General features: G+C 52.7%; 1 protein-coding gene across 3 annotated transcripts in view; it reads left to right on the plus strand.

Moving 5' to 3' along the window:
* RANGAP1 (Ran GTPase activating protein 1) overlaps window positions 1-20820 on the plus strand; it is a 32612-nt gene that overhangs the window by 6211 nt on the left and 5581 nt on the right. For 2 of the 3 annotated variants that reach the window (XM_040490722.1, XM_040490721.1), the window contains exons 3-12: window positions 2760-2887; window positions 5767-5826; window positions 9006-9185; window positions 11875-12009; window positions 14777-14935; window positions 16181-16294; window positions 16712-16811; window positions 16898-16982; window positions 17976-18156; window positions 19097-19216. In XM_040490722.1, the coding sequence (XP_040346656.1) occupies window positions 2760-2887; window positions 5767-5826; window positions 9006-9185; window positions 11875-12009; window positions 14777-14935; window positions 16181-16294; window positions 16712-16811; window positions 16898-16982; window positions 17976-18156; window positions 19097-19216 (1262 nt within the window). Of the gene's footprint in view, window positions 1-2759; window positions 2888-5766; window positions 5827-9005; window positions 9186-11874; window positions 12010-14776; window positions 14936-16180; window positions 16295-16711; window positions 16812-16897; window positions 16983-17975; window positions 18157-19070; window positions 19217-20820 lie in introns of all 3 variants that reach the window. The other variant, XM_040490723.1, reaches the window with a different exon arrangement.

A 20820-nucleotide genomic window follows, 5' to 3' on the forward strand; every position in this document is an offset into this window, starting at 1 on the left:
GCTGCATAAACATTCCCTTGAGCGGCGCTCCATTCTCCTCGTTAACCTGGATGTTAGAGGGGCTCCATTTTTTGAGCAGGTCTTTCAAGGGGCTGAGAGGTTATTTCAGCCCTGGTGCTGTGAGCCAGCTGCAGAAGAGGCCTGGGCAGCTGGGACCCGGAGTTGCAGCTCCACAGTGGCCCCCCAGGGGCGGGGGGTGTCTTAGGGGCTTCCTGCCGGGGGGCTGCATAAAGTCCCTGGTTGTATAGGAAGCAAGGATATGGGGGAGGAGCACATAGGTAGAAGTTTGGAAGACCAGTCTGAAGCTTTAACTCTGCTGTTTTCCTGAACTGGGCAGAGTTGCTTCATTCCTTGAAACCTCAGTGTCCCCTTCTAGATAATGTGGGAGGCTCTTCCCTGGCCTGCCCTCCTGGTCGTGACATGAGAAAAGGAAAATGAATGCCGGCCACCACTGCCTGGCCGAGTGACCTTAGTGGGCAGTTAGTACCTTCTCTGTGTCTCCACTTACTCAACTGTGAAGTAGATGTAACAGTAATTACTTGAGTAGGTGTGGGAGAGAATGCTAAGCACTGGTCTCTGGGGGGCAGAGTCCATGGGAGCAGGACCCAGTGAGGAAGGGGGTAAAGTCTCCACATAACAATCAAGTAATCATGTAGAAGAGTGTAAAATTGTAGCAGGCGGCATTTGCAAGGAGACCAGGGCTGTGAAACCTGCCAGGCAGGTTGGGAGTTTGCTGCTGGGGTGGAGGCCGAGGGAGGGAGGCAGGTACAAAGGCCCCACTGGGACAGCTTCTCAGGGAGCTCCTTCCCACCTTCCTGAAGCCCCGTCTGTGGTCTTTGTCACCTAAGAGGTCAGGTCCAGCTTTTCTCTCCCACACACACCTCCACCCCACCACCTCATCCCCTTTGCATCTCGTGCCATCCGGACTAGATGGGCTTTATCTCGTGCATCTAGTGTGTTTTTGTTCAGATTGTAAAATTTTAATACATGCTCGTTACAGAACACAGAAATATGGAAATAAGGCAAAAAACCATACCTTTCATTATCTCACAGCCCAGGATACAACTACTGTTAATTTTGGTGCATTTTCTTTCCAGTGTTTTTTCTAAACATAGGTGAGTTCCTTCCTTCATTCTTTCTTTCTTGTTTACTAATTGGGATCATAATGACAGGTACTTTAAAAGTTGCTTTATAACCTGGTATATCAAGAATATGTTGAGCAGATTAAAAAAAAAAAAAAGAATTTATCAAGCACATGATGGAAAAAGCACAGAATCAGCCATAATCCCAGCACGTAGAGAAAACTGTTTGAACATTGGGTTTCTATCCTTTTAGACCTTGAGAAGAGGGTGTGGGGGGGGGCGGGGAGGGAGGGAGAGAAAGAGAGATAGAATACATTTTATCTTTTTGTTTTTATTTTTTTTATTTTTATTTTTTTATTTTTATTTTTTTCAACGTTTATTTATTTTTGGGACAGAGAGAGACAGAGCATGAACGGGCAAGGGGCAGAGAGAGAGGGAGACACAGAATCGGAAACAGGCTCCAGGCTCTGAGCCATCAGCCCAGAGCCCAACGTGGGGCTCGAACTCACGGACCGTGAGATCATGACCTGGTTGAAGTCGGATGCTTAACCGACTGCGCCACCCAGGCGCCCCATGTTTTTATTTATTTTTTAAAAGTTCATTTTGGGGCGCCTGGGTGGCTCAGTCTGTTAAGTGGCCGACTTCGGCTCAGGTCATGATCTGGTGGTCCGTGAGTTCAAGCCCCGCGTCAGGCTCTGTGCTGACAGCTCAGAGCCTAGAGCCTGTTTCAGATTCTGTGTCTCCCTCTCTCTGACCCTCCCCCGTTCATGCTCTGTCTCTCTCTGTCTCAAAAATAAATAAACGTTAAAAGAAAAAGTTTATTTTGAGAGAGAGTGTGTACACACGTGCAAATTGGAGGTGGGGGGCGAGGGGGTGGGGAGAGAATCCCAAGCAGGCTCCTTGCTGTCAGCACAGAGCCCCATGAGGAGCTTGAACTCACAAACTGTGAGATCATGACCTGAGCTGAAATCAAGAGTCGGACGTTTAACCGACTGAGCCACCCAGGCGCCCCGTATGTATTTTTTAATAGGTATAATATTTTACACGTGTGGTCAGACCAAACACCAGTGGAAAACCTCATTATTCACTTACCACTATAACATGAGTATTTTCCAAGTCAGGTAAACACCTGTGTCGCCATTCATGATGACGGCAGCGTAACCGTATAATGTATCCCAGTGAATTAACCTGTTCTCTGCTGATGGGCGTTTAGCTTGTTTGGGATTTTTCGTCATAACAAAAACAATACAGTAATGAGCACCCCACACATGAATCCTGTGACACTGACAGCCTTCATGTGGTTGTACCCCTTGTCCTCTGACTTGGATGCTGTTTTCCTGCTTGGAAAACACCCCCCATGTAGAGAGCCTCCGCACACACCACCTATAAAGTGCTTCAAGCCCCTTTGCCCTATGCGGCCTGTTTCTTTCCTCCTTTGTCTCCCAAGCCTTCCATACACCTGCCTCCTTTAACACTCACTGCAGAGGAATTGTTTTTGTAGCCGTGTTCCCTGGTAGAATGTGAGCTTGTCCAGTCTCCTTTGCAAGCCAGGGCCCAGCACACAGCAGGCATACTATGGCTGTTGGAATTGTGAGTGATGAGGTAGTGGCCGGGCTCTCTTCTGCCTCAGTTATTGGTGATTCCAGAATCTAAGGTTCTGTTCTTTGGTCCTTCTAGCCAAAGATGTGATTAAAGAGATCGAAGACTTTGATGGCTTAGAGGCTCTGCGCCTGGAGGGCAATACGGTGGGCGTGGAGGCAGCCAGGGTCATCGCCAAGGCCTTGGAGAAGAAATCAGAGTTGAAGGTAAGATTTGCAGGGCGAGCAGGCCCAGACTGGTTGGGGCTAAGCTTCCACTCAGGCCACCACAACCCCTGCCTATGTCTAGACCCTTCCAGGGTCCTGCCTTGTTGGCAGTCACCATGAACAGCTCCTCTTGTTGCTCTGGCCTCCCGGTGCTGGCCAGAGCCCCTCCCTCTCCCTGCATGATATGTCCACTTGGGTCCCCCAGTAACAGATACGAATGTCAGGTTTATCCAGTAACATCCATGAAAGATAAAGGGGAAAGAAGCGGAACTGGACAGAGAGAGCCTTCAGCTAGCCCCACTTTAGGGGACTCCCATGAAATTCCAGTCCTTCAAAGTGCTCTGTGAGAAGAGTTGGGGTATCATGTGTTTAAAACGTCAGGAAGGTGTCCCTGCACGCTCTCCATTCCCGGGAATCCTGTTTATTAGCACATTAAAGCCTCTGCAGAGCCACGAGGGAGAGCCCTACTTTCCCAACTGCAAATGGTGCTCAGTGCCTGTGGGACCAGGCTTGTGCTGGGCTCTTCTGCACATGTCATTTAATCCTCACTGCACCCTGGGGAATAAAGACTGGGTCCCTTTTGTAAGTCAAGGGAACCAAGGCTCAGAGGAGCTGAGTAAACAGCCCAGGATCCTAATGCTGACAAGTAGCCCAGCCACATGGCACACTCTCAAGTCCAGTGCTCTTTCCCAGCCCCACTGTGCTTTCTGAAGGGAAGGAATGCAGGGCCAGGGCCAGCAGAGCGGGTTTGCCCAGTGAGGACCTAGAGCTAGTTCGTGAGGTGGCCTTGCTGTTGTTTCCTCAGGAAGATGGCGGTCAGGTTAATAGCCAAGCCGTTGGCTGTTTCTTCTCTTCGGCCCAGTGCCTGTTGTTTTCCTGAGCATAAGCTGGGACGCTGTCCTGCAAAAGAACTCAACCCACCCCAGTGACCAGTGAAGGGGCAGGAATGGAGGAGCTGTGCTTTGACATCTGAGGTCTGGGTTTAAGCCCTGGTACCACCACCTTATCTGCGTTATGTGGCCTTGCACCAAACTCCGCTCTGAGTCTGGGCTCCTCTGTAAAAGGGTTTTCTTCCCTGTGAGTTTGCCTCGGTGACCAGGCTTGTGCAGGCTTGTGTCGTGAGAGAGCTTGGCCATCAGGAGTGCCTTGGGCATCTTGTCATCCTGTGCAGACCTAGCGCCTTGAGTCGCTCCGCCCAGCATCTCAGCTCTGCGCGTGCAGGAGGGAGCCGGGGTTGGGTCAGGGTCCTGGTTGCAGGGGTGTTCTGGGCAGGGGTGCTGATTCGAGTTAAGATGTTACCACCCTTCTTGCAACACAGGCATAAGCTAGGTCTTGACAGATGAGAAAAGTGTGGTCCAGGGTCAGACATCTCAGGAGTGAGGCGGGATCGGAGTCCAGATAACAACAGCCCAGCATCATAACTGCTCTGCGGTTGCTACTGCTCACTTAGAGATTGTTGAGGCCAAAGCTTCATTCCAAAGAGGGGATCCCAGGGGTCAGAGACTGGGCAGGGTGAGTGGCAGGCCTGGAGTCAGCTAAGATGGAATTGGAACCTAGTCCTTGTGCTCCAGATCCCCATGCTGACCCTTGACCCATCAGACATGGGTTTGGGAAGCTTCGGGGTAAGGTGCCAGTTGTTAGGGTTCTGGCGCTCAGGCTGTGGCTGCCTGTCCTGGCCCTGAGCACCGGTCTTCAGATGTGACTCACTGAGCCCACCCATGTGGACTGACCCCCCCCCCCCCAGCCCCGCCCCCCAGGCCCTGCGGGTGTTGATTTGTTTACTGGAGGCCTTGAGAATTCTAAGGAAACCAGTTTGCCCAGTACTTAAGGTTCGATTCATTTAGTTCAGACATTTCAAGGACTGGATTTTCAAGGGAAAGTTGCTTTGGGTTCCATCATTCCCAGGATTGGCCCAGGAAAGGATGGAGCTGCCTGAGTTGATATTTTGGGTGGACATAGCAACCAGAGTTGAAGGGTAAGGCTGTGTGCTTGGAGCTTTTAAACTCTGCTGGCCTATCATAGAGCCGCCGCCTTGGTGCCATTACCTGATATTTTGTTTAAATCAGCTCACTTTGATGTCATGTAAAAGCAAACATCCCTTCTGTAAATGTAAAGTGGTTTTCCTTACCATAAAGGAAACAAAATAGCATTATTAAATTCTGGTTTGACGCATTGTCCCCTCTTGAGCTTGAGTCCTGCTCATCCTTTTTTCAAAGGCAGATGAGCAAGGAGCGGAGAAGTGGGCAAGATCCACCAGCCCCAGAGCAAGGCTACCTTCTGGAGGTGATCAGAGGGTTGAAAAGAGCCTTGAAGGGTGTGTGGCTGGTGCTCTCCCAGTCAGTAGGGCATGAGACTCTTGGTCTCGGAGTCATGAGTTTGAGCCCCCCATTGGGCATGGAGATTACTTTAAAAAAAAAAAAAGCCTTGAAAAATTAGTAACTTCCTGGCTGCTGGATCCTATATTGCTTATTTTCTGCCCCTGCCACCCAAATCCTGACATGTGTTGCTTCACCCAGAGTGTATGGGGAAACTGATGTTGGAAACGAGCGCTGGGCCAGGAGTCTGGCATATTGGCCCTGGTCCTGCCACTGCCCTGGGCCTGGGGCCGGTCTTTTCCTTCGCAGCCTGGTTTCTCTCCTGGAAAACGAGAGGATTGGGCCAATCAGGTTTTCCTGACAGTTCTGCTGGGCCCTATATGGCCTTTGGAGGATGCCAGGTTCCCCCAACTTCTGCCAGAGCTGGGCCAGCTTTTTGCTGAGGAAACTCAAATTAAAAATTAAAAAGCATTGTAACTGTCAGTGGTCCACGAGGGTGAGGTGCTGCCTGCAGGCCACCTCTGAGGGGCACTCCTAATGCTTCTCTTCCTCCTCCTTCCAAAGCGATGCCACTGGAGTGACATGTTCACAGGGAGATTGCGGTCTGAGATCCCACCAGCCCTGGTAAGTGCACAGTCCGCTGCTCCCCTCCCCTGGGCACAGGAGCCCCTTTAGCAGTTCCCAGGGCTTTTTTTCACACTTTTGTCCACACTTTCTTCAGCCTGTGATGAAGATGCTGGAATAGAAGCCAGGGGAGCACAGCATCTGTCTTGTGTCCTGATGGGCAGGTGGGGGTACAGGTGAGAATGGAGACTCGAGGCCTAGTGATAGGAGGTACAGCAGCGCCCAGGGATTCCAGGGTTCATTCCTGAGCTTCGTGGTTTCACCCTCACCGCAGATCACACTCCCTCCGCTCTTACTCCTCTCTTAGCTTTGTACTTCCCTGTGCTCCCCATCATGCCCTTCTGTGGCCCCCCCCCATCTCCCCCTGGGCCCTCCCTTTCTCCATACCACTGTTTTTGCTTTGCTTCTCATCATGGGTGGCTTCCATCCACACTGTTTTGCATTTCCCCGTTCCTGGGGCTCAGCTTGGCTCGGGTCAGGTTCCCAGCCTGGGGTTCGGTGGGTGAGGTGAGGGGGGCATCACTGAGCAGAACGTGGCTTGCCTGGGGCTCAAGGGAAAGAGGCAGGGCTGGTAATAGGCCGCCTTTCAGTAACATGGGGCCTAGTACATGAGATGCCTTCACGGTGAGGTTCTTGGTCAGTTATTTGTTGTGACCATCTGTGTTATGGGTCTCTCACCCTGATTGTGCAGGCTGCCTTCTCAGTCCTCCGTGCCTCTAGTCAATGCAGGGGTTCCTGAGGTGCCCATGCACCAACTTCATTTCTAAAGCACCTCACTCTGGGGGAACCTGGCTCAGTGGAGTGTGTGACTCTTGATCTCAGGATCGTGAGTTCAAGCCCCATGTTGGGTGTAGAGCTTGCATTTAAATGAATGCATAGATCTATAAACAAATATATTAATAAATAAATTTACATAATAATAATGGGACACCTGGGTGGCTCAGTCGATTAAGTGTCCAACTCTTGATTTTAGCTCAGGTCATTATCTCCTGGTTGGCGAGATCAAGCCCTGAGTTGGGCTCTGTGCTGTCAACTTGGGATCCTCTCTCTGCCCCTCCCCTGATCTCATGTGCACAGTGTGCTCTCTCTCTCTTTCTCTCTTGAAATAAGTCAATATTTAAAAAATAATAAAGCACCTTGGTCTGGTAAACAACTAAAGGTGATTCAGGAAGTGACAGGTGCCCTAATGGGGACTCCAGAGGGAGGGCTTCTCTGCTGGGGGATTGAGGAAGCCCTTGGGGAGCTGGTTAAGTTACCAGCTTCAAAGGGTGAACAAGAACCAGGTGAAGGTAGAATTTAGAGTATAAATTTCGTGAATTCATTTGGAGGTTTGTATGTAAAAGGATTGAAAGTTAGAAGAGGTTGGGATGCCTGGGTGGCTCAGTCAGTTGAGCGTCCGACCTGACTTCGGCTCAGGTCATGATCTCATGGTTTGTGAGTTCGAGCCCTGCATCAGGCTCTGTGCTGACAGCTCGGAGCCTAGAGCCTGCTTTGGATTGTATGTCTCCCTCTCTCTCTGCTCCTCCCTTACGCACTTGCTCGTGCTCTCTCCCAAAAATAAATAAACATTAAAAAGAAAAGTTAAAAAAAGTTAGAAGAGGGAGGGAAGAAAACATACTTGTTGGATACGAACTATGGGTCCCTGTGTGCATTATTTTACCTGAATTTTAGCATTTAATTTTCTCAATTTTTTTTAAAGTTTGTTTTGAGAGACAGTGTGTGTGTGTGTGTGTGTGTGTGTGTGTGTACAGACACACGGGTGGGCAGAGAGCAAGAGGGAGAGAGAGAATCGCATGTTAGACCAGAGCCGGATGCGGGCTCAAACTTACGAACGGTGAGATCATGACCTGAGCTGAAACCAAGAGTCAGACGCTTAACCAGCTGAGTTACTCAGGCATCCCAAGTTTCTCCATCTTTAAAGGAGATATTCTTATCTCCGTATTACCAGCAACAAGAGTGAATCTTAGAAAGGCAGATAAGAGAATTTGGGGTCAGGGAAAGGCGTGAGATGCAGGGATGGTGGAGCAGACACAGAGGGTTCAGCAACTCTGACTGCTGGAGGGCTGGAGGTCCTCAGCGCCAGATGGCAGGGGCGTGGCCTTCTTCCAAGGTTGGGGCAGCCAGAGAATGGCCCTCTGTTGCTGAGTCAGTGGTGGGGAAGACAGTGGAAACTGCCTCAGCTATCCTGTCTGTGGCCTGGGCAGGGACGGTGTCTCTTGCTACCCCCTGCCCTCCACTGGGAACCGTGTGCATGATGAGTGCCCCGCCTGTTTTGCCCCCAGTTTCTGGTAGAGCCTCCTCCTCACCCATCTCCTGGGGAACTGTAGGTATCCCCAGCCCAGCAGGTTCCCAGGAGAGCTCAGTGTCTCCATGCCACGTCGGTCCTGGGCTGTGGCTCGGAGACAGGCACCCATCTGCCCGGTGCCCGCCAGAAACCCTGGAGGCCCCAGCAGTGCCTGCCTCCCTCCTGCACATCCTCTGAACGCCCAGCTTCTGCAGGTCTTCCTCCCTCTGTGAGGCCTGTGACCTGGGGCTCATGTCTCCCATCTCCCACCACGCTGGCCAGCCAGCTTCCTCCTCTGCTGCCTGGATCACTGTCTCATGCTCCTGGGCGGGCAGTCGGCATATCCAGCATCCCTCTGCACATCAGTGTGCCCTCCTCAGACTTGGAGGATATGTCCTCTCTGTCCCTCACCCACCTCAGAGCCCTTTGCTCTCGGGCTTATAGGGTCACAGTCCTTGGCCTAGTGTTCGGGGCGCTTGCCTGATTTGACTCCTCCCTTTCCTTCCAGCCTCCACCTCTTCTGGAGTCCTAGACACACAGTAGGCTGCTTCACGCCTGTGTCTTTGTTTACGTTCTTTTGTTTGCTTATGTTCGTGTTTTTACTGTTGGCTGGAATTGCCTCATCTGTGGTTAACTGATTCTCATCCAGCCTGAGCTCAAATGCCACCTTCTATAGGAAGCCTTCCTTGACCACCCCCATGTATACCAAGCCCCACGCCCCACCTGAATTGGGAGCCCTCTTCAGAGTTTCCAGTCCTGGATATAAAATAGGGACAGCTCTGTACTGAAACGGTTTGTGTCTCTGCCTGGGTGCCCCCTGAGGGCAGGGGTCCTGGCATAGAAGCAACATCTGGTGGGTGTCTGTGATTCTGAGATGAGCCCTTTCTGTGCCCAGACCTCACTAGGGGAGGGACTCATCACAGCCGGGGCGCAGCTGGTTGAGCTGGACCTGAGCGACAATGCGTTTGGGCCTGACGGCGTTCGAGGCTTCGAGGCCCTGCTCAAGAGTTCCGCCTGCTTCACCCTTCACGAGCTCAAACTCAACAACTGTGGCATGGGCATCGGAGGTGGCAAGGTGGGTGTGGCGGGCCCTCCCACATGTGCCTGTTGTCCCTCACCCTTCTTCCCTCCCTGTCTGGTCTCCTGCTGCGTTTGCATCCATTGGAAATATGTGCCCTTGGCCACCATCTGGGATGGCTGGGTTGTTGTTTTTCTCTTCAGAGGAGAAAGGCCTCAAAGGCAGCTGCCTGTGGCCAGTGGGGAGAGGAGGTGGAGGCCTGGAGGGCGGGGTTGCCAAGCAACCGTTCCCCGGTTCTCCGTGTTGTCTTGGCAACACAGAGGCAGTGTCGCATACATGCTCGACCTGCTGGCTCTGCAGAGTGCAGGGCTTGGGCATCCCAGACTCACTGTGCCCTCAGAACAGCTGGCAGAGCCACGTGAGGCCCAGTGTGTGCACGTAGGGGAGGGAACCCAGGAAGAGAAACTGCTTGGGCCTGGGTACAGCTCACCCTCTTCCTGGACAGGGCCCCCCCGTCCTCCCAACCAGTTGGGCTGGTCAGCACAGAAAGGCGTGTCTTCTCTTCCCAGACCTGTACTGGGGGAGCCCGGCCTTATTCTCTTTTCCGTCGTTCTGGCTCCTTTAGGCCCAGATACCAGAAAGACCAATTCCCATCCTCCCTACCTCCATTCACATTCTGAACAAAAGAAAAAAAGGGTTGGGACACAGGGACTTACAGCGACTGGGGACATCTTTTTGAAGGTGTGTTAAATGCACACCCTCATTCTCCCACTCATGCTGAAATGGGGGGTGATGCTCTTCCCAGTCTTCCAGTTAACTGGACTTGGGTCAAGCCCCCAGATGGCATTGCTAGGGTGGGACTAATGTGGGATTTGGACCTGCTTCCATGCACCCATCAGAGCAGCAAGGGGAACTTGTGTTCGCAGTGTCCCAGGCTGAGGTCCTGGAGCGGCCTCCCCTGCAGGGGGTGCCTGTTGCCTCTCGCTCCCTGGGAGGGAGATTTGGGGCGTGCTCCCAGCTGTCTCGACCTGCCCCCCAACAGTCTAATTGGGCAATAAGCCGTGCATGTGTTAAGACATTAAGGTGCTGACATCAGCACAGAAAACAGGTCCAGCCCAACCTAGAGTGGGGTGTGCTGGGGGAGCCGGACACCTGCCTGTAATCTGCCTCAGCCTTCCATTAGCTGCCTTCTGCTGTGCAGCGTCAGGGGGGACTGAGCTTCCAGAACTGGCTGTCAGGCATTGCCCTTACTTCAGCACATGGGATGGCCCAGGGAACACAACAGTTTGAACCCAGGGGCCTCCTAGCAGCCCCGCTCCACTCTTGAATGTGGTTTGTACTTAGCTTTACCTTCCTCACCACTCATTCGGTGAGAGCTTTTTGTCTCATCTCGTGGGTGCTGGCCTTGCTGATCTGAACCTCCCGGGGGCCGCAAGCACCAGGGTCTCTGGGTCCTTAAGGATCTGTTCCCTCCAGCTGGAATGCATTCAGTGTGGCCAGTGTGCCACGTACATGGGAATTGGAGGGGCCTCGAGGATTCACGTGGGAATGAGACATAGCCCTCTACTTGGAGCTCTCCAGACCCAGAGTCCCCAAGCTGGACTCTTGTAGGAGCGATGACCTCCAGAGGGAATTGGGGAGAATGGGGGGTGCTGGTACAGTTGGCTGCCTCCTCTGCAAAGGTTCCTCAGGAGGCTGGTTGGTGGCGGAAGTCCACAGTCTCTACTGAGCATGTGCACGGCTCACCGCATCAGGAGTCAGGCTGGTGGTGGCTCCCAGGGACAGAGAGCTGTGCAGGCAGGCTGACCTGGCTGTCAGTTGCAACTCCGACGCATATTTGCTGTGGGACCGTGGCCAGTTCAGTTACCTGTCTGAGCCTCGGCTTCCTTGTTTATAGTTGAAAGCCAATACCCCTTGCCTCTCAGGCTCGTCTTGAGGTTGAAATGAGGTGCAAGAGGACCCTCGTTGAACGTGCTGATGGCCTGTCGGTGCTGTGGAGACATTGCTTCTCTCCTGATGCCCTTCTTGTGAATCTTTTATGTTTTATTTACTGTGGTGTCTCTGATTCCCAGCAGCCAGCCAGTATTTTTTAACTCTTGGCTCTGTTGGTATCACCCATGTAGAAGCCACCTCCTGGCACCACCTCAACAGCAGGACAAACTGGGTTTCCGGTTTTTCCTCCCAGCAGCTGAGACCCTGCAGTGGGTGGCTGGCCTGGGCACAGGCATGTGTCCGATGAGTGTGGCAGGGCCATGGTCTCAGCCAGCTCTCCTTAGGTGTTGGGGAACATGCAAGAGATGCCAGAAGATTTAGGTTCTGGTTCAGACTCAGCCACTTGCTTACCGACTAGAGGAATGTTTCTGTCCCTGTTGGAACCTGAGTTTCTTTAGCCAGAAAGTGGGAATCACGATGGTCCCCATCTGACGGGGCATCTGGCAGTAAAGTGAGCTGACTGAAGCACCTTCCCTAGGACCTGTCTTTCAGTTGACCTGTCCATGTTGGTGTCTCCCTTCCTGCCAGGTCTCTATCTCCCCGTCTCTAAGAGGCACAGGGTGGTGGGACACGCAAATGAAGTGGAATATGGGAAAGCCCTTTGTTGTAAGCTGTGGGTGCTGGCACACGTGCAGTACGGCCACGGTGCTTACGAGCAGTTCTTGTCCCTGTGTCCACCGCCAGTAGGTGGCATGGGAGGTTGAAGACCAGGTCTCCTGCCTCAGGGCTGGACCCCTTGCCTTTTCCCCCACAGATCCTGGCAGCGGCTCTGACTGAGTGTCACCGGAAGTCCAGTGCCCAGGGCAAGCCACTGGGCCTGAAGGTCTTCGTGGCTGGCAGAAACCGTCTGGAGAACGATGGAGCCACTGCCTTGGCGGAAGCTTTCGGGGTGAGGCTTTTAATCCTGGTCTGCATCCCTACTCTGGAATTGAGCTGCGAGGCCTAGGGTGAGCCGCTTCCCCTCTCTGAGCCTGCTGGCTCATTCTGCAGTGGGGCAGAGTGCCTGTGATGTGTCTGAAAAGCCACCCCATCCAGCACTGCAAGTGAATTGGTAGTGGCTCCTGGAATCCTGTTTGAGAAGATTGTGTGTGGCTCTGATCAGTGAGCGAGGTCTGCCTGGCTCAGATATGGGAGTCAGGGGTGCCAGAGCAGCGAGCAGGACGACAGCCTGGCATGACGTCGGCCTGGGCTCCCTGAAGGTCAGTGTCTCTGCCTCTAGTGGGTGGGGCACAGAGATGGAGTGAGTCCTCAGACTCAGCCTTGAGACGGAGGTAGGGGGCAGTGGCACAGGTGCCCTTACCCCCTACTCCTCTCCTTCCACTCTCCTCTCTCCTCATAGCTGCCCTGGTGCCCTGCCCCCTCCCCTGACACTGTTGAGATCTTGACTGTGAGCTCCGGGAGAGGGCCACCCCTACCCCATGGGGCTGGGAACGTTGGAGTCTGTCTTTTCACTTAATGTAAATGTTTTCTGTGGTAGACAGTATCCTAGCGGTATTAACTGTATTCAGGCCACAGCAACATTCCCCATAGTGTTGCTACTTAAGACGGTCTACCTGGTGGAGCGCCTGCCTCAGGCAGAGAGTGAGAATAGTGGGGGACAAGTGCCTTACTGGACCCCGGGCTGCAGGAGAGCTCTTGCTGCCTCTGGAGCCGGAGGAGCCTAGTTACCGTCCTTGTAAAGATCATGACATTAAAGGTTACGCCTTCTCTGCGCCCCTTCCCTCACCTTGCTGTCCCCAGTGTGGTGGGTGGGAATGGGGATGTGCTGTGGTTGTGCTAAGCATCCATCAGATGTCCTTCTGTGCTCTTGGACTTGGGGTCCGTAGGATGCCTCTAGTCTGTGGATAGAACCCAGGGAGTCTTTGAACGTGGATGGGGGAAGATTGCATGATTATTAACACTAATGTAACTAAAATGTAGTGGTTTTTTTTAATTACTTTGAAAGACAAAGAGTGCAGGCGGGGAGGGGCAGAGAGAGAGAGAGAGAGAGAGAGAGAGAGAGAGAGAGAGAGATTGAATCCCAAGCAGCCACCGCACAGAGCCTGATACGGGGCTCCATCTTACGAACTGTGAGATCATGCCCTAAGCCACCCAGGTGCCCTTAAGATGTAGTGTTACCTTCAGTTGTGAAAGTAGATGATAAGCCTCAGCTGCTTTAGAAATGCCCACGATTGGGCACCTAGGTGGCTTAGTTGGTTAAGTGTCTGACTTCAGCTCAGGTCATGATCTCAGGGTTCGAGAATTTGAGCCCCGCATCGGGCTCGCCTGCTTCAGATCCTTTGTCCCTGCCCTCTCTGCCCCTCCCCCTCTTGCACTTTGTCTGTCTCTCTCAAAAAATAAACTTAAAAAAAAATAAAGATAAAAGAGAAAACACCCGCCCGTGATTGTGTTGATGGTAGAAATCACAAATGTTTTCACGTGAAATAGTTGTACAGATCTACAGAAACGTTTCTCATGCGGTAGCGTCACAATAACTGCAGACTTGCCCCGAGGTGCTGTTGTTCAGTGCCTTTGTAATATGGTGAACGCATATTACTACAGTATACCTTTGGGTTTTTTTCTAACTATTTTGAGGATTGTCTTCCAGTTGAGTTGATTTCCTTTGTAGTCCTATATAATTTGTTTTAAAATTATTAAACATGCTAAGAAGGGTGCCGGGGTTTTACCAGACCACCGGAAGGGTCTGCGGCACAGAAAATATTGAGCAGCCCTGACTGGTAGCGTTCCTCAGTTGGCCTGCTTGTATTTGCTTGTGAACCCTCTGCGCTGTTCTGGTACCCTGGAACAACGAAAGGCCCCTAGTTGGAGAGTTCTTGCAGGCCTGGCTTCAATCCTTGGTGGAAGCGGAGACTGGGGCATGGGCTCCTTCAGAGCTCAGAAACTGGTGGAATGTAGACAGGAAGGTGTTGTTGATAGTCCAGATGACGGACGCCATGATAGTGGAAGGACAGAGTGCTCTGGGGATACAGGCAGAGCACTGGCCTGTGCCTGGGGTGGGGGTGGGGGCATCCTGGAAGCCCTCCTGGGAGAGGAGGTATCCAAAATGAGAGGTATATAGGAAGACTGCATAGGAGTCAGTCTACCAAGAAAATGCCAACAAACAAGGACACAGAGTGTTCCAAGCAGAGAGAAGGGAAGTGTCAAAAGGTTGGGATGAAGAAAGGCTAGGTGGTTGGGGAAGACCTCGCCCCCTAGAAAAGGAGGTAGATGTGGGGTACCAGTCGTACCGTGTGAACAGGGCAGGAGAGCCCCAAGAAAGACAGGCCCAGTGGAGCTGCAATGTGCAAAGAAGGACCAGGGCAGACTTCTGGGCCAACACCCAGGGTCCTCCCTGTGTGGAGGACACCAGACCCAGAAACTTGTGTTCTGCGCTGTGTGACCCTGCACAAGTTACTTAGCCTTTCTGATCCCTAGTCTTTGTCTGGTGGAGTTCCTAATCCCAGGTCAGTCTCCCTCATGAGGCTATGGAGGGGATCAGATACAGCCATGCCCAGAGTTCTGCTTTGAGATCACCCAAAATATCCGTGGACAAGCCCGTGCCCAAGTGGATGGCAGCCTCTCCCCGTATCTAGTGTGTAGTGCCACCTTCCTACCTACTGGATGTCCCTGGAGCTCGGGAGCCCACCACTCTGCTCTGTCCCTCCTGCCCCTCACAGATCATCGGGACTCTGGAGGAGGTCCACATGCCACAGAATGGGATCAATCACCCCGGTGTCACTGCCCTGGCCCAGGCTTTCGCCATCAACCCCCTGCTACGGGTCATCAACCTGAACGACAACACCTTCACTGAGAAGGGCGCTGTGGCTATGGCCAAGGTGAGGCAGGAGTGGCAGGGTCAGAGAGCAGTAAGCAGGGTCTGGCTGCTGCCTTTCTTTTGTTTTTTAAACTTATTTATCTATTTTGAGAGGGAGATAGCAAGGGAGGAGCAAAGAAAGAGAGGGAGAGAGAGAATCCCAAACAGGCTCCACACAGAGCCCATTGTGGGGCTCAAACCCATCAACCATAAGATCATGACCTGAGCTGAAACCAAGAGTTGGATGCTTAACCGAGCCACCCAGGTGCCCCTGGCTGCTGCCTTTTTAATGCACGTATCAGCAGGTGAGCTGCTCTGCCCACCCACCGGATGTGTACCTCATGGGTACATTACAGAACAGGCCATGTGTCAGAAGCTTACCTGCGCTCTTTGGGCAGCTCTGAGTGTCCATACTGCCTTCCTCCTGAGCTGCCTCTGTGTAAACCCAGCTGTTGGTGCTGGATTAGTTCTCAGAATCTGCATGGAAGATGGTTCCAGCCCGACTGCTTTTCTCATTGATTCTTTGATCAGTTATTTATCGAGCCCTGTCCAGTGCCCAGCCCTGTGCCAAGTGTGGGCCATGCAGAGTTGAGTCAGACTCTGCCTTCAAGGAGTCCCTAGTTCATGGAGGGAGGGGAGAGGCCTGTGACAGCGCAGGGCTGTGAACGTAGGGCTGTTTGGGTGTCAAGACCTCGCTGGACCCTAAGACTCCACAAAAGCCTAGTCCTGCTGCTGTGGGGGATTGGCAGAAGCATCTGCAAGTGTAGGGGAAGTACAGGAAGTTCAGATCAGACTTAGGGCAGGCTTTCTGGAAGAGGTCACATTTTGGCCAAGTTGTATAAGACAAATGGACCTTGGACAAAGGGATGTTTCAGGCGAAGGGATCAGCAGCATGGGAGAGGGTCCTGGTTTGAAACAGGCAAGGTTCAGGAGGTGTCTGAGGGTCAGACAATAGGAGAGGCAGGCAAAAACTCGTGGCCTTGCTGATTCTGAGGCTCTCCCATGAGTAATAGGCAGCCACGCAGTGTTTTAAGCTAGCATGCAACTTGGTCAGATTTATGCTTCAGGAAGGTTCTGGATATAACAGAAGTAGAGTGGAGGGAGGTTAGCCAGAGGCCAGGAGGTGACAAAAGCTGGTGAGGTGCTGAGAAGGCCAGACTGGATGGAGGAGGACAGTGTGGAGGCTGACACGGGGTGTGCCGTTGGCCCTCAGAGGGCTGCTGGGGGGCCTACATACCTCACCCTGGCCTTTGCTTCCTCCTCGCAGACGCTGAAGACCTTGCGGCAGGTGGAGGTGATCAACTTCGGGGACTGCCTGGTGCGCTCCAAGGGTGCTGTCGCCATTGCAGATGCCGTGCGCGGGGGCCTGCCCAAGCTGAAGGTGCCGGCGCCACCCGTGTCTTCCCCTCGGGTCTGGGCTTCCCCCACACTCGGGGTTGCTGCCGTGGGTGGCAGGGGTGTGGTCTTTAAGGCCAGGTGGGCCTGGGTTTGTGGCTCAGCCCTGCCACATCTCTCTCATTTTGTGCAATTCTCTTCACCTGTGTGACGTGAGCCACAGTTTCATCATTTTGGAAATGGGAGGAGGGAGCAATGGAGGTCATCATAGCATAGTGTAAGAGCGCCTTGAGTACCTGGTGCATCGCTAGCTAACTGGCATTATTATTATTGTCGCTGTCACTGTGCCCAGCTGGAGCTCAGAGCCTGCCTTCCCTTCCCTTGGGGAAAACAGGCTTCAGAGGAGAACGTGGTCTCCTGGCCTGTGATTCTGCTGGCCTCTACTCCTTTCTCTTATTTTCAGGAGCTGAACTTGTCGTTCTGTGAAATCAAGAGAGATGCTGCTCTGGCCGTTGCTGAGGCCGTGGCCGACAAGGCTGAGCTGGAGAAGCTGGACCTCAATGGTAATAGGAGTGGTGGCCTTGGCCCACGCCTGCCGGGCGGGCCCTGCTGCCCATCCTGATGCTCCGTTCCTCCTCTCCGTGAGCAGGCAACGCGCTGGGAGAAGAAGGCTGCGAGCAGCTCCAGGAGGTGCTAGACGGCTTCAACATGGCCAAGGTGCTAGCCTCCCTCAGGTAGGGAGCTGTGGGCTGTGGTTCTCCTTTTATTCATTTAGGAACCATTGTTTGAGCCCCTGTATGTGTCAGATGCTGTGCGAGGCATCAGGGGCGCAAGGATAAGACAGTGAAGGTTTCTGACTCGTGGGACTTCATTCTGGCTGGACGGGCGGCCAAGAATGATTAAGTTCCTGTATGTTCAGAGACAGTGAAGGTCTGAGAGTGGTCACCCTTTGGAGTGGGTGAGGTGGGGAGGCTTCTGAACGGATGACCTTTGGTCTGAGCTGACAGATGGGGTAGAGTAGCAGTGAGGTCAGGGCGGCGATGGGGGTGTGGAACCAGACTTGGAGACAGAGTTCAGAAAGGAGGAGGTTGATGCAAGAGAGCAGGGAGTTCAGGGTTTGCGGAGCCACATGGGCTGTGGCCATGGCCGTGATGGCAGGGCTGCCTCCTCCGTGTGGGTGGGAGTCAGTTTGCGTCATCAGCACCTGCTCCCTCTGCCCTTCTGGCCCCCAGGTTGGCTTCATTCACCTGTCAGACCCTCACTTGTGTCCCCTCAGTTCTATGCCTGTGTTGCTGCTAGGAACTGGGGGCTCAGATGGCCTTGAGGGGCTCACAGTCCCAGAAATCCCCATCCCCCCTCCCCCGCCAGCCACAGCTTCCTGTGAGCAGTGAGATACGGCGTCTCAGCCTGGGCAGTATTCATGCCAAGCCCTGGGCCTCAGCTGTGACGGACTGTTCTCTTCCTTTTCTGTCTCCCCAGTGGGGGACTACGGGCGAGGGTGGATATGTGGTTTCTCTGTGTTCACAACATGGGCTTCCCTGGGTGATGAGAGTTGGATGATGGGCTCCCTGGTGACCCACATGCCCTCACCCAGGGAGCAGCGGCGCCCCCATCCTCTTGAGGCTCCCTCCCACCTGATTGGGGTCTGTGGGTTGTGGAGCCAGGCCTCAGAGCCAACATGGGCCTCTGGGCAGGGAGGGTCTGCTTTAGCCAACTCCCCTCTGCAGTGACGATGAGGGTGAGGATGATGAGGAGGAGGAGGAAGAGGAGGAAGAGGAGGAGGAAGAGGAGGAGGAGGAAGAAGAGGAAGAGGAGGAGGAAGAGGAGGAGGAGGAAGAAGAGCCACAGCAAGGGCAAGGAGAGGAGTCATCCACACCATCAAGGAAGATTCTGGACCCAAACAGTGGAGTGAGTTCCTTGTCGCTTGGCAGGATCAGAGCCCTGGTTCTCGAATATGAAGTCCTGGGACATCTTCACGGGGGCGGTGGGTGTGGAATCCACTTAAGTACATTGGGTGCAAACTATTTTTGAATGCGCACCCCTGTAAGTGAAAAAGGAAAAGTCATCCCAATATAGCTGTATTCATCCATATTTATATTTATCCCAGTACAGATGCGTTTATTCACTTACGCATCATGATGTGAATATAGCATATATGACGCGGCTGTACCGTTTAGTATGAAACATACATAAATATCTCTAAAAGAAGAGAGTAAAAAATAGGCATAAATAGAAATTCTTTTCCTACCCATGTTGGCGACCTGCAGGGACAGCCCCCCCCTCCTGGAGACTGGTCCAGCTTGAACACTCGGTGTCCCTTCGCCTCGCCAGGAGGGCTGGTGGAGTCAGGGCTACCGTGTCCTTTTCCTCATAAGCTCCTGACTAAAAACTCTGGCGAACCACAGGTTGGATGAGGACCCCCACACTCATGTTGAATTTCACTTTTTTCCTGGTTTATGGAAGCATTTCGACAAGTGGCTAGACACTTTCCAGTTTTTAGTTTTTCTCTGGGCACCTCGCTAGCAGTGCTTATCCAGGCTAGACTCCAGTTCCTGGTGGGGTCCACTTTGGCCCCCACGCACTTCTTACATCACTTCTGGGACGTCGTATGTCATGGCAAGGAGGCGCTTGGCCTAAGGAGGTGGCTTGCCCCCATCCCAGAGGCTCCCATGCTAAGAGCCAGCAAGGGCCGGCGTCTGCGGGCCCCTCACCCTTTGGGGGCTGCACGTGAGTGGGAGGAAGAATCCAAGACTCTGAGCCTTGACTACCTAGAGCGAAGGTTGCATGTTCTGGGTGAAGAGTCTGGGTTCGGACCTCCACAGAGCCACCTGTGCCGCCTGTCCCTCAGGAGCCAGCTCCCGTGCTATCCTCCCCGCCTCCTGCAGACGTCTCCACTTTCCTGGCTTTCCCCTCTCCAGAGAAGCTGCTGCGCCTTGGGCCCAAGAGTTCCGTGCTGATAGCCCAGCAGGTAGGCGGCCACGCTTCCAACCTCTGAGCCCAGCGTGCCGTGGAGATGGGGACGAGCAGAGCATGGGATTGGGAGGGGACACTGTCAGCGGGAGTGGGGACTGCCAGGTGTGTTTGTTTAAGTGTTATTTATTCATTTTTCGACATCAATAGGCAAATTTATTGGTGGCAAGAAATTCCAATCAATACTAATCAGGCTCAACTGGCCCACTTTTCCTTGCTGTTTTTTTTTTTAACTTGTTTTATTTTTTATTTTTCTAAATTTACATCCAAATTAGTTAACATATAGTGCAACAATGATTTCAGGAGTAGATTCCTTAGTGCCTCTTACCCATTTAGCCCCTCCCCCCTCCCACAACCTCTCCTGTAACCCTCAGTTTGTTCTCCATATTTATGAGTCTCTTCTGTTTTGTCCCCCTCCCTGTTTTTATATTATTTTTGTTTCCCTTCCCTTATGTTCATCTGTTTTGTCTCTTAAAGTCCTCATAGGAGTGAAGTCATATGATTTTTGTCTTTCTCTGACTAATTTCACTTAGCATAATACCCTCCAGTTCCATCCACATAGTTGCAAATGGCAAGATTTCATTCTTTTTGATTGCCCAGTAATACTCCATTGTATATATATACCACATCTTCTTTATCCATTCATCCGTCGATGGGCATTTGGGCTCTTTCCATACTTTGGCTATTGTTGATAGTGCTGCTATAAACACTGGGGTGTGTGTGTCCCTTCGAAACAGCACACCTGCATCCCTTGGATAAATGCCTAGTAGTGCAATTGCTGGGGTGTAGGGTGGTTCTATTTTTAGTTTTTTTTTTTTAATTTTTTTTTTTTTCAACGTTTATTTATTTTTGGGACAGAGAGAGACAGAGCATGGACGGGCAAGGGGCAGAGAGAGAGGGAGACACAGAATCGGAAACAGGCTCCAGGCTCTGAGCCATCAGCGCAGAGCCCGACGCGGGGCTCGAACTCACGGACCGTGAGATCGTGACCTGGTTGAAGTCGGACGCTTAACCGACTGCGCCACCCAGGCGCCCCTCTATTTTTAGTTTTTTGAGGAACCTCCATACTGTTTTCCAGAGTAGCTGCTCCGGCTTGCATTCCCAAGTGTTATTTATTAAGTGGTCTCTGTGACCCACATGGGGCTCGAACCCACGACCCCGAGATCGAGTTGCATACCCTTCCTTCAGACTGAGCCAGCTAGGGCCCCTCCCCCACATTTTAAAAATACACATAAATGAGTGTGACCAGTGTATCTGTCAACCTCCAGAAGTGGACCCCGCTACTGGGAACACACTTGGGCTGCAGGAAGGGCAGGCCTGCTGCACCTAGTGACACGTGGGGCATTTTCCCAGCACACTCGTGTGCACACACCTAGGCTTCCTTCCTGTGTTCTAGAACAGCTGTCCTGCCCAGGGCTCCTGTGGAGGTCACGTGCTTTAGTGTGCCCTTGCTCCCGCCTCACTCGTTTGTTGGTTCACTGGCTTGTTCATCCATTTGTTCGCTTCCTCATTCCCTGATTCATATTGAGGTGACTGTTTAGTGCCTCCTGTCGGCTAGGCACTGCTCTGAGTACTTAGACATGGTTTCATTATGTAAGCCTC

Source organism: Herpailurus yagouaroundi, unplaced genomic scaffold, assembly GCF_014898765.1.
Source record: "Herpailurus yagouaroundi ecotype Mexico unplaced genomic scaffold, PumYag 182, whole genome shotgun sequence".
Taxonomy (NCBI): Eukaryota; Metazoa; Chordata; class Mammalia; order Carnivora; family Felidae; genus Herpailurus; species Herpailurus yagouaroundi.